At 46.3% G+C, this 14,469-nt stretch overlaps 1 protein-coding gene across 1 annotated transcript in view; it reads right to left on the bottom strand.

Annotated features, from left to right (window-relative positions):
• The window catches only part of LOC144829455 (transmembrane 9 superfamily member 2-like), a 1,692,131-nt gene that overhangs the window by 1,554,249 nt on the left and 123,413 nt on the right, over positions 1 to 14,469 (bottom strand). Inside the window, exon 2 of the mRNA XM_078688619.1 lies at positions 1,210 to 1,277. Within this exon, the coding sequence (XP_078544745.1) occupies positions 1,210 to 1,277 (68 nt within the window). The remainder of the gene's footprint in view (positions 1 to 1,209; positions 1,278 to 14,469) is intronic.

The raw sequence follows: 14,469 nt of genomic DNA, 5'->3' as shown, positions 1-14,469 counted from the left end.
TAGCCGCTAGGCCAACTCCTCTATACATTTAAAAGGTAAAAGAACCGTGCCAGCAAAGTAGTCCCCTGTGGGCGTGTCTGCGTTGTGCTGTGGGCGTGGGCTGGGGGTGTGACTAACGCTGGGGGCGTGTGGTACGGCCATCACACCGTGGGCTGTGGGTGTGTGCTGGGGGCGTGACAAACGCTGGGGGCATGACAAATGCTGGGGGCGTGTGTCCGACCCTTCATGCCATGTGAGTCGTACATACAAGCGCCAATTACGTTGCTGCGCAGCATCAAGGGGCACGCTGGGGGCATGACACGCTGGGGGCGTGAGAAACACTGGGGGCGTGTGTCCGGCCTTCATGCCATGTGAACACAACTGCGCCGCATCAAGGGGCACGCTGGGGGCGTGTGCTACATTCCGCCCTTCATGCCATGTGGGTCGTACATTAATCAGAAGATCGTCTGCTGTGGCCGTGTGCTGGGGGCGTGACAAACGCGTTCACCTGGAGGCCTGGTAAGTAACGTTACTGCAGCCTCTCCTGCGCGCTGTTACTGAACTCTCTCATTCAACGAAATTAAACGCGGCTGCTACCATCAACCAGGGCTCTAGCCGGGCTCAGGCGGCGGATCAGTACACTAATTACATGCGCCTGATAACATCAACCAGGGCTGCAGCTGGGCCTCAAGCAGGGGAACACGCGCCTGCTAACATCAAACAGGCCTGCATCTGGGCCTCAAGCTGGGGAACACACAAATGAGCGTGTCTGCGGGGACAATTACTGCAGCCTCTCCTACTCGCTGTCACTCAACTCTCTCATTAAACGGATTTACCCGCGGCTGATAACTCTCTCATTCAACTACATTACACGTGCCTGCTAACATCAACCAGGGCTGTAGCCGGGCTGAGGCGGCGGATCACTACACCAATTACACGCGCCTGCTAACATCAACCAGGGCTGCAGCTGGGCCTTCTCTGTCTCTATTCTAATGAAACAAAATTTTTTTATATACCACGAGATTTTAAAATAAATTGCCCTTGCCAAATACACACATTACACACATTCTATTTCATACCCGGACAACGTCGGGACAGGCTGCTAGTAGAATATATAAAAGATTAATTTGGCTATTCATGCAATGAAGCCAATCTTTGTAGAGCACTGCTCACCGACCCATTAAAAAGGGTTTAACAAATTGACATTCTGTTGGTTTACAAGATACTCACGCGTCATATTCGTAAGGAATAACGGATTCCACAGAGTCCAGCCGATTTACAAACAACTGGATTTGTGACTAAAAAAGAAAACAGATAGAATGTGGTTATTAAGGGAAATTATACGTATAGGAAGTATATGTTTAACATTCAGCTTAACTAAGGAAAAAACAAATCTATCTTCAAATGTAGGCAAGCCTGTTCTCCAAAAAAAGTAAATAAAATATAACAAGTTACTCACAGGTTAGTTTGTGCATCTCTGCCTACTTTCTGTTTTTTTTAGGTCGAAGCCTACCAGACATCCCAGCTTTCTGATGTGCTAAAGACATCTTAGGGACATTCAGAAAGCTTCCCAGGGAATGTATTCCACCCGTTGTTAACAATGGGCTTTGTGGTTTGTAGCTCACATTTTCTGATTGCTAGCTTTATTTGTTTCAGGCTGTCTAAGTCAGTTCCTCCTTCCTAAGAAGCAAAGCCTTTTCACACTACCTCTCCTTGTATTCTTCCAAGAGTGCTCCTTTCTGTAAACAGTCATGTAAATCTTGTTCTTATCTTGTTACATATGCTGTGCATTCAAAGACAGAGGTCAAACGTCAAGCTATTTCTTCCAAGGGAGCTTAGGGTTTACTTTTCATTATCAGACTTCAAGGAGAGAGGATTTATGTAACAATCGTGGTGGATACTGGGGGTAGGAAAGGTTTTCTCTTAGCACATAACATTTAAATGAACTGCATAACTATTTCAGAACAAAGAATTAGCAAAGCACAAATGAAGCAAATTTTTTGTTAATTCTGAAGTGTGTTGGAAATAAATACTTTAATATGATCAAAACAAAATCAGTTATGTAAGAGTCTAGCCTGCACACCTTTTAAAACATTTTTTTTTGTATTTTATGAAGTTTTGTCTGTATTGGGAGCTACCCAGTGGTACGTTGAGCCCACAACTGTATAAACTGCTTTGTATAGGCCTAGTATAAACTAGGTCTGACCGGGAGCTCACCCCTATGTCCCTAGGGTTTCAAAACATTTTTACAATTAAACGTAATTACTCCAATCTTTATCAAAAAATGATAAAATCACGTTGTTGTGTACAAAGTAAAACTTTTTTTAGTTCACCATTATATGCATGAGTGAAAACAAAATATTTAGATGCAAATAGTCACGAAAAACGTAGTTTCAACTTAGCAATCAAATTATTTTCTGTTATGGCGTTCAAAGACAAGTAAATCAATTTAGATAAACAAAAAATATAACATTTCCCAATGCATTTCGGGTCATATTCGACCCTTCTTCAGGGGAATATTCGGACGTAGAAATGAATCCAAACTTGTTTATCTGTGTTATTCACATCAGTTCCGTGAGCGGGCACTGCAAAATTAATTGGAAATAATGTGTCTCTACTAAACATGGTTACATGTACATTAATGCATATAAAATTAATACATATAGAATTGCATATAGAATTAACACTAATCCCACGGAACACATAGAGGATAAAGATATATGTAGATTTAAGCAAAGCGTAAAAAATGTGAAGATAGAGAAAAAACCAAAATATCTGCACCCTTGTGAGAGAAAATCCTAGTTGCAAAATCCAAAGTCTAAGTGCCTACGTGTGTGCACAGTTAATGAAATATGGTGATTAAAAAGTGTGTTCTATGTACCTGACTGATGAAATCCTTAAATCCGTGTGTACGGAATTAAACAGGTCATCTATGGTGATCCGGTCTGTGAATGTTGAAAAATCATGAATACCGATTCCGGTGTTACTAGTTGAATAGCCTGTTAAAGGAACGGGTTTATAATCTTACCACGTCTAAAGTCGTTGTGGCGTGTCCCAAAGTTCTAAATCGAGGTGTTCGAACGAGCAGCGTCTGGTGAAAAGAAAGCCACGCAATATAAGAACTCCTAAGTAGGATTTCTGAGTTTAAGAGTATTATGAGTCATTAAGACGCGAGCGCCTACCTTACTGCTAACGCTTACCACAATCTTTGACCTCCCGATAACTTCCGGTGTAAACATCCGGTGTGGGGCTGCGTCTTTAAGTAGTGGGACGTACCGAAAAGGAAACATAATACCGGCCCCCGAGGGATACCTCCGGGTGGAAGTAAAATGTGTGTTAACTACAGATGATGTGAAGAATAATAATTAACGTGTGTGTAGTGAAAAAATGAAATAGCTACGACGTATCAAGAACAGTGGAAAAAAATAATAATAAGAAAAATAATAAGAAAAAGAAAGTAATAAGAAAAGTAAAGGGATTTAGTGTCAATCCTGTACAATAATCAATAAAGGAGCAGTTCTAATAGAAATGTAGTTGATGTAAACAACTTTTGAGTATGTTACTGTATGGAACTATCCAGATACATGGTATAATGTGCGATAATTGTATAATCCTCATAAAAAACACACCATCTCATACTGATCATTGAGCCCACCCGGTATCAGTGTACCCAGTTTTTTTATCCAAAATGTCTCTCTACGAGCCAGAGCCACGTTATGATCCATACCCTTGTGTTTCTCTACTACTTCTAGAATAGTGAATCTGAGTTGTGGTATGGTGTGACTGAGTTTTATCCAATGTGTTGCTAGGCAAGATGTTGTAGACCTGTTGCGTATGGTACTTTTGTGCTCGATGATTCGAGTCTTAATTTTTCGGGAAGTTCTTCCCACGTAAGTGAGTCCACATGGGCAAAGTATCGCATAAATTAACCCGGTGGTATTACAGTCTCCATTGTATTTCAGTTGAATTTCTTTACCGGTGTGGGGGTGTATGTACTTTTTGCTCACCATCGTGTTGTTGCATTGTCCACAGTTGTGGCACTTCCCCATGCCTTTGTACTGAGTCTTAGGATGATGACGAGGATTCTTTAGTATTTCTCTGATGTTCTTGGATCTGGTGTGTGCTATAATTGGAAAGTTTTTAAATAAGTTGAAAAAATCTGGTTCCTTGGCTATCATTGCCCAACGTTTCTTTAGGATCTGTTTTATTCTTTGTGACTGTGTAGAGTGTTTCATTACAAACACTATCCGATCATTGGCAGATTTTTCCGTTTTTCTCAATAGAGTGTTCCTGTCCATCGTGGAAACCTTTTGCACTGAGGTTGCTAATATTGCTGGTGGGTAACCTCTAGCGGTGTATTTTTCTACCTGTTCTTCGATCAAAAGGTTGCAGTTCATTGGGTCTGAGGAAATCCGTTTAATCCTAATCAGTTGGGAGGTAGGTAAATGATCTTTCAAATTTTTAGGATGGGCGCTCGTGTAATGTAGCGCATTATTTACATCCGTAAGTTTACGAAAAACAGTGGTTGCAATACCTTCTGATGATTTACTTATTTCAATGTCCAAAAATTGTATTTTTTGTTCCTGGATGTTATGGGTAAATTTTATCCTTGGGTTACGGTCATTGAGTTCTTTGATTAGTTCTTCCAACTCCATTTTGGTGCCTCGCCAAATTATCAAAATGTCATCAATGAATCGTAAAAATAGAACTAGATTTTCCGTCCACCTAGTGTTTGATAAAATGAATTGTTGCTCAAAATACGCCATAAAAGTATTGGCGTATGCTGGTGCTCCTGAAAATCCCATGGATGTTCCTGTTCTTTGGAGAAAGAATTTTGATTTCCAGGAAAAGTAACTGTGGTACAACGAAAAGTGTAAGAGTTCTAGTAGAAAAATCCCTAGTTGATGGTCAAAATCCGATTGTAACAGTTTCCATTCAATAGCTTCCAGTCCTTCTGTGTGTGCAATTGATGTATAAAGTGCGACCACGTCAATGGTGCACAGTAATGTGTTTTCTCCAATGAGGTTGTTGACTGCTCTTAATTTCATTAAACAATCTGTTGTATCTTTCAGGTATGTGTCCCAAGTTTGAACCAGTGGTTGTAAATGATGGTCAATGAATCGACCTACGGGTTCATGGATAGAACCACATCCTGCCACGATGGGTCTAAAAGGTGGATCGTTGATACTCTTATGTATCTTGGGCAGCATATATATGTGTGGCACTTGTGGCGTGTTGGTTCTGAGGTATTTGCCCGTATTGGCATTGATGATACCTGAGTTCTCCGCTTGACTGATAATTTCATCCAGTGTTTTGCTGAATTCATATGTAGGATCCTGATCCAATGGTATGTATGTTTCAATATCCAAAACGTGCTCATCTACTTTCCGGTCATAGAAAGAGGTGTCCATCATCACCAATGCGCCGCCCTTGTCCGCCGGTTGGAATGTGATTGACGTGTCTTGTTTAAGGTCATTAAGAATTCTCTTTTGTTTTTTGGATAAGTTCTGTTTCTTAGGTGTTTCATATTTGATTGCCTCTAGGTCTTTTTTCACTAGAATTTCAAAATTGTCCAATATCGTATGTGAAATAGGGGACATGAACTTGCTTTTAGGTTTGAATTTGTCCTGAATTCTTGTAGTCCCATCCATCATTGTCGTGGAAAAAAACCATTTCAGTCGTAATTTCCGTAAAAATTTAAAGAGGGCTACCTCCGTTTCTAAGCCGTTAGATACATAAGTAGGTACAAAGGATGTCCCTTTGTTTAGTACTCTCTCTTCGTCTGGTGTTAGTGTCCTGCTAGAGATGTTCACTACTAAATCACTTTTTTTGTGACTTGTCTCTGTGGTCGTCCTGTCTCTGTAGTTTTTTTTGCGACCTTGTCCCCTGCGGGTGCGGCTGTTCTTGTTTCTGTGGACTGGTCTGGTGGGTGAACTGCTGCTTGACCCTCCGCTAAAAAAGAAGGTTGTAGGTTCTGCGAGGTGCCTGACGTTGTTGCTTCGTATGGTACAGTGCTCGCTGCGGTTGGCGCTGGTGGTCTTTGTAATGATAGGTCTTTGTCTGGTACCACACTCTCCTCTGATGAGGTATTCCTAGGAGTTTTACTGGTAAACCTTCTATGTGCATAGGCTTCCGCCCATGTATAGACCTCATCTAATTTATAATCAATCGTATCTCTACGAAATTTGCGAATCTTGCGGTCATGGACCTCCTTAGCATGAACATCCAGTCTGGTATTGATGTCTTCCAGTATCTTCGTCCAATCTTCTTCTGGGATGTTCTTGGACAATTCTTGTTGAAGTTTAAAAATGTCTTCTTTCAAATCATTGAGTATTTGTGACAATTACTCAATAATCAACAATATGAGGTCTAATGAACATTTGTTCAGAATTGCTTGCCATTTGATTATGAATGCTTTATTAAATTTGAACAACATTGGTTTGAGGGCAATTCGTAGTCCCCTTGGTATTCTCTTTACCTTGTGATACTCAATTAGAGTTGTTGCGTGAAGTCGTTGGTTTACTTCCTTTCGCATGGTGTATTCAAGTTGTTTTAACATCTGAGTGGTTGTGCCCTTAGACGTACTGAATGTGCGTACTTGTTCGATTAAAGAGTAAATGGAAGCTGCTTCGTCTGTACCATAAACCTTAATTTCTGCTTGGTTTAAAGTGAGGTTAGCTATTTCTTGAAAGGAAGCCATTATCATTTATAGTGTGGGTGCTGGTCTAGTATGGGGCTGTGGTTAAACTGCTATGTAAGAGTCTAGCCTGCACACCTTTTAAAAAAAATGTTTTTTTGTATTTTATGAAGTTTTGTCTGTATTGGGAGCTACCCAGTGGTACGTTGAGCCCACAACTGTATAAACTGCTATGTAGAGGCCTAGTATAAACTAGGTCTGACCGGGAGCTCACCCCTATGTCCCTAGGGTTTCAAAACATTTTTACAATTAAACGTAATTACTCCAATCTTTATCAAAAAATGATAAAATCACGTTGTTGTGTACAAAGTAAAACTTTTTTAGTTCACCATTATATGCATGAGTGAAAACTAGGCCTCTACATAGCAAAACAAAATCAGTACATTAGGTGATGCCTTTTCTAAACATTATCGTTTGTGCGCTGTATAGTTATAACTGTATGTCTGCGAGAATGTAATGGCCATTTCAATTGAAAATGTGTGGTCTATAATGGCAGTGCGCTACCACACCATGCATACTCCACTCTATGCCACTCCATTCTACTCTGTGCCACTCCACTCCACACTACTCCACTTAACACCACTCCACGCCACTGCACTCCGCGCCTCTCTAGTCGATGCCAATGCACTCTATGTCACTCTAGCGAACAGCACTGCACTCTTCGCCACTGCACTCTATGCTAATACACTATACTCTGTACCACTCCACTTACTGCACACCACTCTAATCTAGTCTGCATCACTGCACTCTACACCAATTTACTCTATGCATTACACTCTATGCCACTTCATTCTACTCTGAAACAATCTCAACGCCACTGCCATCTGCGCTACTATACTCAACTTCACATCTCCATCACTGAATTCTACTCTGTATAACTGCACTCTGAGCCACTGCACTCTGCAGCACTCCACTCTACACCACTCCACGCCACGCCACTATACTCTACGCCACCCTACTCAGCACTCTATTATGCACCACTCTAATCTACACCACTGCATTCTACAAAGTTGCATTGTATGCTGGTGAATTCTATGCTGCTGCACTCTGCGTCACTATACTCTGCAACACTATGCCAATGCACTCTAGACCAACCCCTCTATGCCACTCTACTGTACGCAACTGCACCCTATGACACTGTACCTGCATCACTCCACTCCACTCTATGCCACTGCACCCTACCGTGCATCACTCCCACCTTCACAACTCCCCTGTGTATCATTGTATTCTACTATGCAACACAACACCACTGGTGCTGCGTTGTACACCACTGAGGAACAAGTTACTTACCTTTGGTAAAGTTTTTTCTGGTGGATACAGTATCTGCCTGTGGATTCCTCACCTTATGAATATCCACAGCGCCAGCATTCCGTGGAAATTTTTCCTAGCTCTCCGCGCCGATGAGGTCGTCACAATGCCATGGCTCCGCACACGCTCCGCATGACATCACCAGAGCCATAAGAAGACCACGTCAGCATGATTACGTCAGTTCCACCCATTTTTTCGGGGCCACCGAGGCAAACGGGCAGACCAACCATAGAAACAATGCAGACATAGTACATAGAGTTCACACAAATACACTCAGTGTAAACTGAAATAAGAAAGCAAAGAAAGCTTACATTTCAAATAAAGTCAACAATGGACAAATAGAGGTAATAACGTCTTGAATACACAAAAACATCAAATAACCAATACCTCATCTTTTAAGGTATAAAAAGGTGGACAACGGGGAGGCGGGAGGGTCAGTGAGGAATCCACAGGTAGATACTGTATCCACCAGAAAAAACATTACCGACGGTAAGTAACTTGTTCTTCTGATGGATACATCTGCCTGTGGATTCCTCCCCTTATGAATAGAATCCCACAGCAGTGCAATCCCCGGAGGAGGGTGTCCACCCTTATATACCAAAAAGTCTTGTAAAATAGAGCGCGCAAAATGGCCATCCCTCCTCACCTCGGAATCTAAGCAGTAATGCTTCACGAAAGTGTGGAGGGAGGCCCAAGTTGCGGCTTTACAGATGTTCAAAACAGGAACACCCCTGGACAAAGGAGAAGTAGACTATTTAGCCCTGGTGGAATGAGCTCTAATGCCTACAGGAGGCTTCTTACCAGCCAGGGAGTAGCATATCTTGATGCACACGATGATCCACCTGGATAAAGTACGCTTGTGCACTGCCTTGCCTTCATACGACCAGCATATCCAACAAAGAGCTGATCATCTTGACGGAAGTCCTTCGTTCTATCTAAATAGAAACTAATCGCCCTCTTTGGATCCAAACGATGAAGCCTCTCCTCTTCTTTGGATGAATGAGGGGGGAGGATCAAAAGTAGGAAGAGTAATGGACTGACCTAGATGGAAGGGAGTTACCACCTTAGGCAGAAAAGCAGCCCTGGTCCAGAGAACCATCTTTTCAGCATGTATGGAAAGAAAGGGTGGCTTTGAACTCAAAGCCTGAAGTTCACTCACCCTCCTAGCCGAATTGATAGCCACTAGAAAGACCGTTTTGAATGTCAGTAACTTCAAAGGACAACTATGCATAGGTTCAAACGTGGAACCCATTAAAAAAGTTAACACCAGATTTAAATCCCACTGGGGCATAATAAAAGGAGTGGGCGGAACCATGTTAGTAAGCCCCTTAATAACCTTAAGACTATTGGAGACTTAAAAAGAGAAGGTTGATCAGGCAAACAAAGAAATGCCAACAAATCAGACAAATATCCTTTAACAGTGGCTACAGCACAACCCTGCTGAGCCAACTGAAGTGAAAAACAAAGAACATCAGAAAGATGTGCCTTTAAAAGGATCAATAGATTTCTCGCCACACCATTTAACAAATTTTGACCACCTATTGGAATAGATGGACTTCGTGGAGTGTCGCCTGGACGATAATATAACATCCACCACGTCAGGCGAGAGAGACAAATAATTCAGGTTGCCTTGTTCAATCTCCAGGCATGAAGGTGCAGGCTCTGAAGGTGGGGGTGTAGTACCTGCCCCTCCGACAGCGAGAGGAGGTCTACCCTGAGAAGGAGACGGAGCGGAGGGTGTGACAAGAGGTGAAGGAGGTCTGTGTACCACACCTTTCTTGGCCAATCTGGGGCGATCAATATAACTTGGGCCCGGTCTTGGCGAGTCTTCCTCAGAACCCAAGGAATCAAGGGTATGGGAGGAAACGCGTAAAGGAGTTGTGAGCTCCAACTCAACTGAAACGCGTCCCACAACGCTCCCTGCATCGGAAACTGGAGACTGCAGAATGACTGGCAGTGCGCGTTCTCGAAAGTGGCAAACAGGTCCACCCAAGAAGTTCCCCACGTCTGAAAGATGTGTTGAACTACCTCCGGATGAAGCCTCCACTCATGGTTGGCGGAGAACTGCTGAAAGACTGTCCGCATGTATGTTTAGCACCCCAGCCAGCTGATTTGCCATCAAGCAAATCCGCTGGTCCTGAGCCCAGGACGAGAGTCGAAACGACTCTCTGCAGAGACGGTACGACCCTAGTCCTACCTGCTTGTTGACATACCACATCGCGGTAGTGTTGTCCGTCAGGGCTTGAACCGACTGACCGCGAATGGAAGGGAGAAAGGCCTTTAGCACCAAACGTAGCACCCTCAATTCCATAAGGTTGACAGATTGCCCTCCATGCTCCACCAAAACAGATCCACTGCAGCTTCTCTGGAGATCCTTACAGACTCCCTGAGATCTCTGTTGTGCTGATACCACTGCCTGCGGAGAGACCACTGGAGCGCCCTCATGTGCCAGCGTGCATGGAGCAAGACCACTGACTCATTGTCAGTGAAATTGCTCTCCCACCCTCGCAGCTCCACCATTAAGTGAGGTGCCCCTGCCCCTGCACTCTTGAGTGTTGGTGATCGAGGCCCTCCTCCACCGGCAGGTTTCCCGGCGCCTCATCCCTGGTGGTCCAGTGGACCTCTGTCTCCTTTCTCTCACTCTGCTCCTTCACTCGGTTTTCTACTCTTTCTATCTTTCACCTTTCTGCACCTTTCTGCACCTCTGCTCTTTTGTGCCTTATTTCTGCCCATTTTCCCTTTCTCTCCCTCTGCTCCTTCACTCGTTTTTCTACCCTTTCTATCTTTCACCTTTCTGCTCTTTTCTGCATCTCTGCTCTTTTGTGCCTTATTTCTGCTTATTTTCCCTTTTTCTTTATCCCTTCTTTCCTCCCTTTACCTTTGCCCGCTGCTGCTGCCCCCGCGGCCCCTCCCCCCCCCCCCCCCCCCCAGCGCGACCGGCCCAATCCAGCTCCCCTCCCCGCTCCCACTTCCCAGCTGTCCAGCCCTCCCCGACCCCTACTTAATGGCGGCCACTGCGGGGACAGGCGAGCAAGACCACTGACTCATTGTCAGTGAAATTGCTCTCCCACCCTCGCATCTCCACCATTAAGTGAGGTGCCCCTGCCCTCTTGAGTGTTGGTGATCGAGGCCCTCCTCCACCTGCAGGTTTCCCTGCGCCTCATCCCTGGTGGTCCAGTGGACCTCTGTCTCCTTTCTCTCACTCTGCTCCTTCACTCGGTTTTCTACTCTTTCTATCTTTCACCTTTCTGCATCTCTGCTCTTTTGTGCCTTATTTCTGCCCATTTTCCCTTTCTCTCCCTCTGCTCCTTCACTCGTTTTCTCTCGTTTTTCTACATTTTCTATTTTTCACATTTCTGCACCTATGCACTTTTGTGCCTTATTTCTGCCCATTTTCCCTTTCTCTCCCTCTGCTCCTTCACTCCTTTTTTCTACCCTTTCTATCTTTCACCTTTCTGCTCTTTTCTGCATCTCTGCTCTTTTGTGCCTTATTTCTGCTTATTTTCCCTTTTTCTTTATCCTTTCTTTCCTCCCTTTACCTTTCCCCGCCGCTGCTGCCCCCACGGCCCCTCCCCCCCCCCCGAACGACCGGCCCAATCCAGCTCCCCTCCCCGCTCCCGCCTCCCAGCGGTCCAGCCCTCCCCGACCCCTACTTAATGGCCGCCACTGCGGGGACAGGCGAGCAGGACCACTGACTCGTTGTCAGTGAAATTGCTCTCCCACCCTCGCAGCTCCACCATTAAGTGAGGTGCCCCTGCCCCTGCACTCTTTAGTGTTGGTGATCGAGGCCCTCCTCCACCCGCAGGTTTCCCTGCGCCTCATCCCTGGTGGTCCAGTGGACCTCTGTCTCCTTTCTCTCACTCTGCTGCTTCACTCGGTTTTCTACTCTTTCTATCTTTCACCTTTCCTCATCTCTGCTCTTTTGTGCCTTATTTCTGCCCATTTTCCCTTTCTCTCCCTCTACTCCTTCACTCGTTTTCTCTCGTTTTTCTACCCTTTCTATCTTTCACCTTTCTGCACCTCTGCTCTTTTGTGCCTTATTTCTGCCCATTTTCCCTTTCTCTCCCTCTGCTCCTTCACTCGTTTTTTTACCCTTTCTATCTTTCACCTTTCTGCTCTTTTCTGCATCTCTGCTCTTTTGTGCCTTATTTCTGCTTATTTTCCCTTTTTCTTTATCCCTTCTTTCCTCCCTTTACCTTTCCCCACCGCTGCTGCCCCCGCGGCCCCTCCCCCCCAGCGCGACCGGCCCAATCCAGCTCCCCTCCCCGCTCCCCTCCCCGCTCCCGCCTCCCAGCTGTCCAGCCCTCCCCGACCCCTACTTAATGGCGGCCACTGCGGGGACAGGCGAGCAAGACCACTGACTCATTGTCAGTGAAATTGCTCTCCCACCCTCGCAGCTCCACCATTAAGTGAGGTGCCCCTGCCCCTGCACTCTTGAGTGTTGGTGATCGAGGCCCTCCTCCACCCGCAGGTTTCCCTGCGCCTCATCCCTGGTGGTCCAGTGGACCTCTGTCTCCTTTCTCTTACGCTGCTCCTTCACTCGGTTTTCTACTCTTTCTATCTTTCACCTTTCTGCATCTCTGCTCTTTTGTGCCTTATTTCTGCCCATTTTCCCTTTCTCTCCCTCTACTCCTTCACTCGTTTTCTCTCGTTTTTCTACCCTTTCTATCTTTCACCTTTCTGCATCTCTGTTCTTTTGTGCCTTATTTCTGCCCACTTTCCCTTTCTCTCCCTCTACTCCTTCACTCGTTTTTCTACCCTTTCTATCTTTCACCTTTCTGCTCTTTTCTGCATCTCTGCTCTTTTGTGCCTTATTTCTGCTTATTTTCCCTTTTTCTTTATCCCTTCTTTCCTCCCTTTACCTTTCCCCGCCGCTGCTGCCCCCGTGGCCCCTCCCCCCCCCAGCGCGACCTGCCCAATCCAGCTCCCCTCCCCGCTCCCGCCTCCCAGCTGTCCAGCACTCCCCGACCCCTACTTAATGGCGGCCACTGCGGGTGCACCGAAGGCGCGTCAAAGGCAAGCACGTCTGCGACCCGTCTGCGACCAGCACCAGGAACCCTGGACCTCCGCCCCGCCAACGCTACGACCCAGCAGCACTCCACGCACTCAACTCAGGCTGCAACAACAACTGCAAGCTAGCATCACCAGCCGACACCCATGGACCCTTCAGCTGTCACCGCTGCCAGCACACCTGCAGCACCGCCAAGAACACGGATCCAGCACAACCCGCCCACAAGAACACAACCGAACCGAAGACCCTGCAATGCATCCTCCTCAATGTCCGATCCCTCCACAAACACGCCACAGAAATCTGGGACCTACTTGACAGCACCACCCCGGACGTAGCATTCTTCACCGAAACCTGGACCAACACCACCTCGGGACCGGACATCGCCATCGCCATCCCCCAAGGATACAAGATCTCCAGGAAGGACCGCCCCACCCACCCAGGAGGAGGAATCGCCATCGTCCACAAATCCAGCCTCCGCCTGAGCACACTCCCTGACGAGTCCACAGAACTGATGGAACACCTCCACTTCAAGATACTGTCCAGCCCCACCGCCGCCCTCCGAGGAACCCTCATCTACCGACCCCCTGGACCCCGCGGACCCTTCGCCAACTCCATCACGGACATTATCTCCCCGCAGGCCATCGCATCCACCAACTACACCCTGCTGGGAGACCTCGACAATCAACTGGACCCCAACACCACATGCCTCCTGGACAACCTCCACAACATTGGACTCCGCCAGATCGTGACCGAGCCCACGCACTCAGCAGGACACACCCTCGACCCCCTCTTCACTACAGGAAACTCCATCACCTTCAGCCACACCACCGAACTCCCATGGACCGACCATCGTTGCGTCCCCTTCACCTTCAGAACACCCACCATCCACAGACACCAGCACCTGCTTCCAGAAAGAAACTGGACCAAAATCACCGACGACCAGCTCACCTCCTCACTCAACAACTCCACCCCAACCATCGCGGAAAACGACGACCCCAACACCGCAGCCCGAACCCTGCATAGATGGATCTCGGACAGCACCAACACCATAGCCCCCCTCAAGAAAAACAACAATACCCGTGCCAAGAAAGCCAGATGGTTTACCACAGAACTTCGAGAATCCAGGCGCACATGCCGCCGTCTCGAAAAGGCCTGGAGAAACACCAAATCCACAGAAGCCCACAACCACTTCAGAGCCGCCACCAACGCCCACCATCAACTCATCAGAGAAACGAGGAAAAAAGCGATTGAAGACAGAATCTCCACCCACGCACACAACAGCAAGGAACTCTTCAGCATCATCAAGGAGTTCGCCCAACCCACCAGCGAGTCTACCGACATCCCTCCCTAACAAGACCTCTGCGACAAACTCAGCACCTTTTTCCACCACAAAATCAAGAGCATCTACGACAACTTCGACAAAGACAACCAACACACTGAACCCTCACCAACCACCCGCGACACCCGGAAACCA

The sequence above is a fragment of the Lissotriton helveticus genome, chromosome 4_1 (assembly GCF_964261635.1).
Source record: "Lissotriton helveticus chromosome 4_1, aLisHel1.1, whole genome shotgun sequence".
NCBI lineage: Eukaryota > Metazoa > Chordata > Amphibia > Caudata > Salamandridae > Lissotriton > Lissotriton helveticus.
This window is presented reverse-complemented; position numbering and strand designations above follow the sequence as displayed.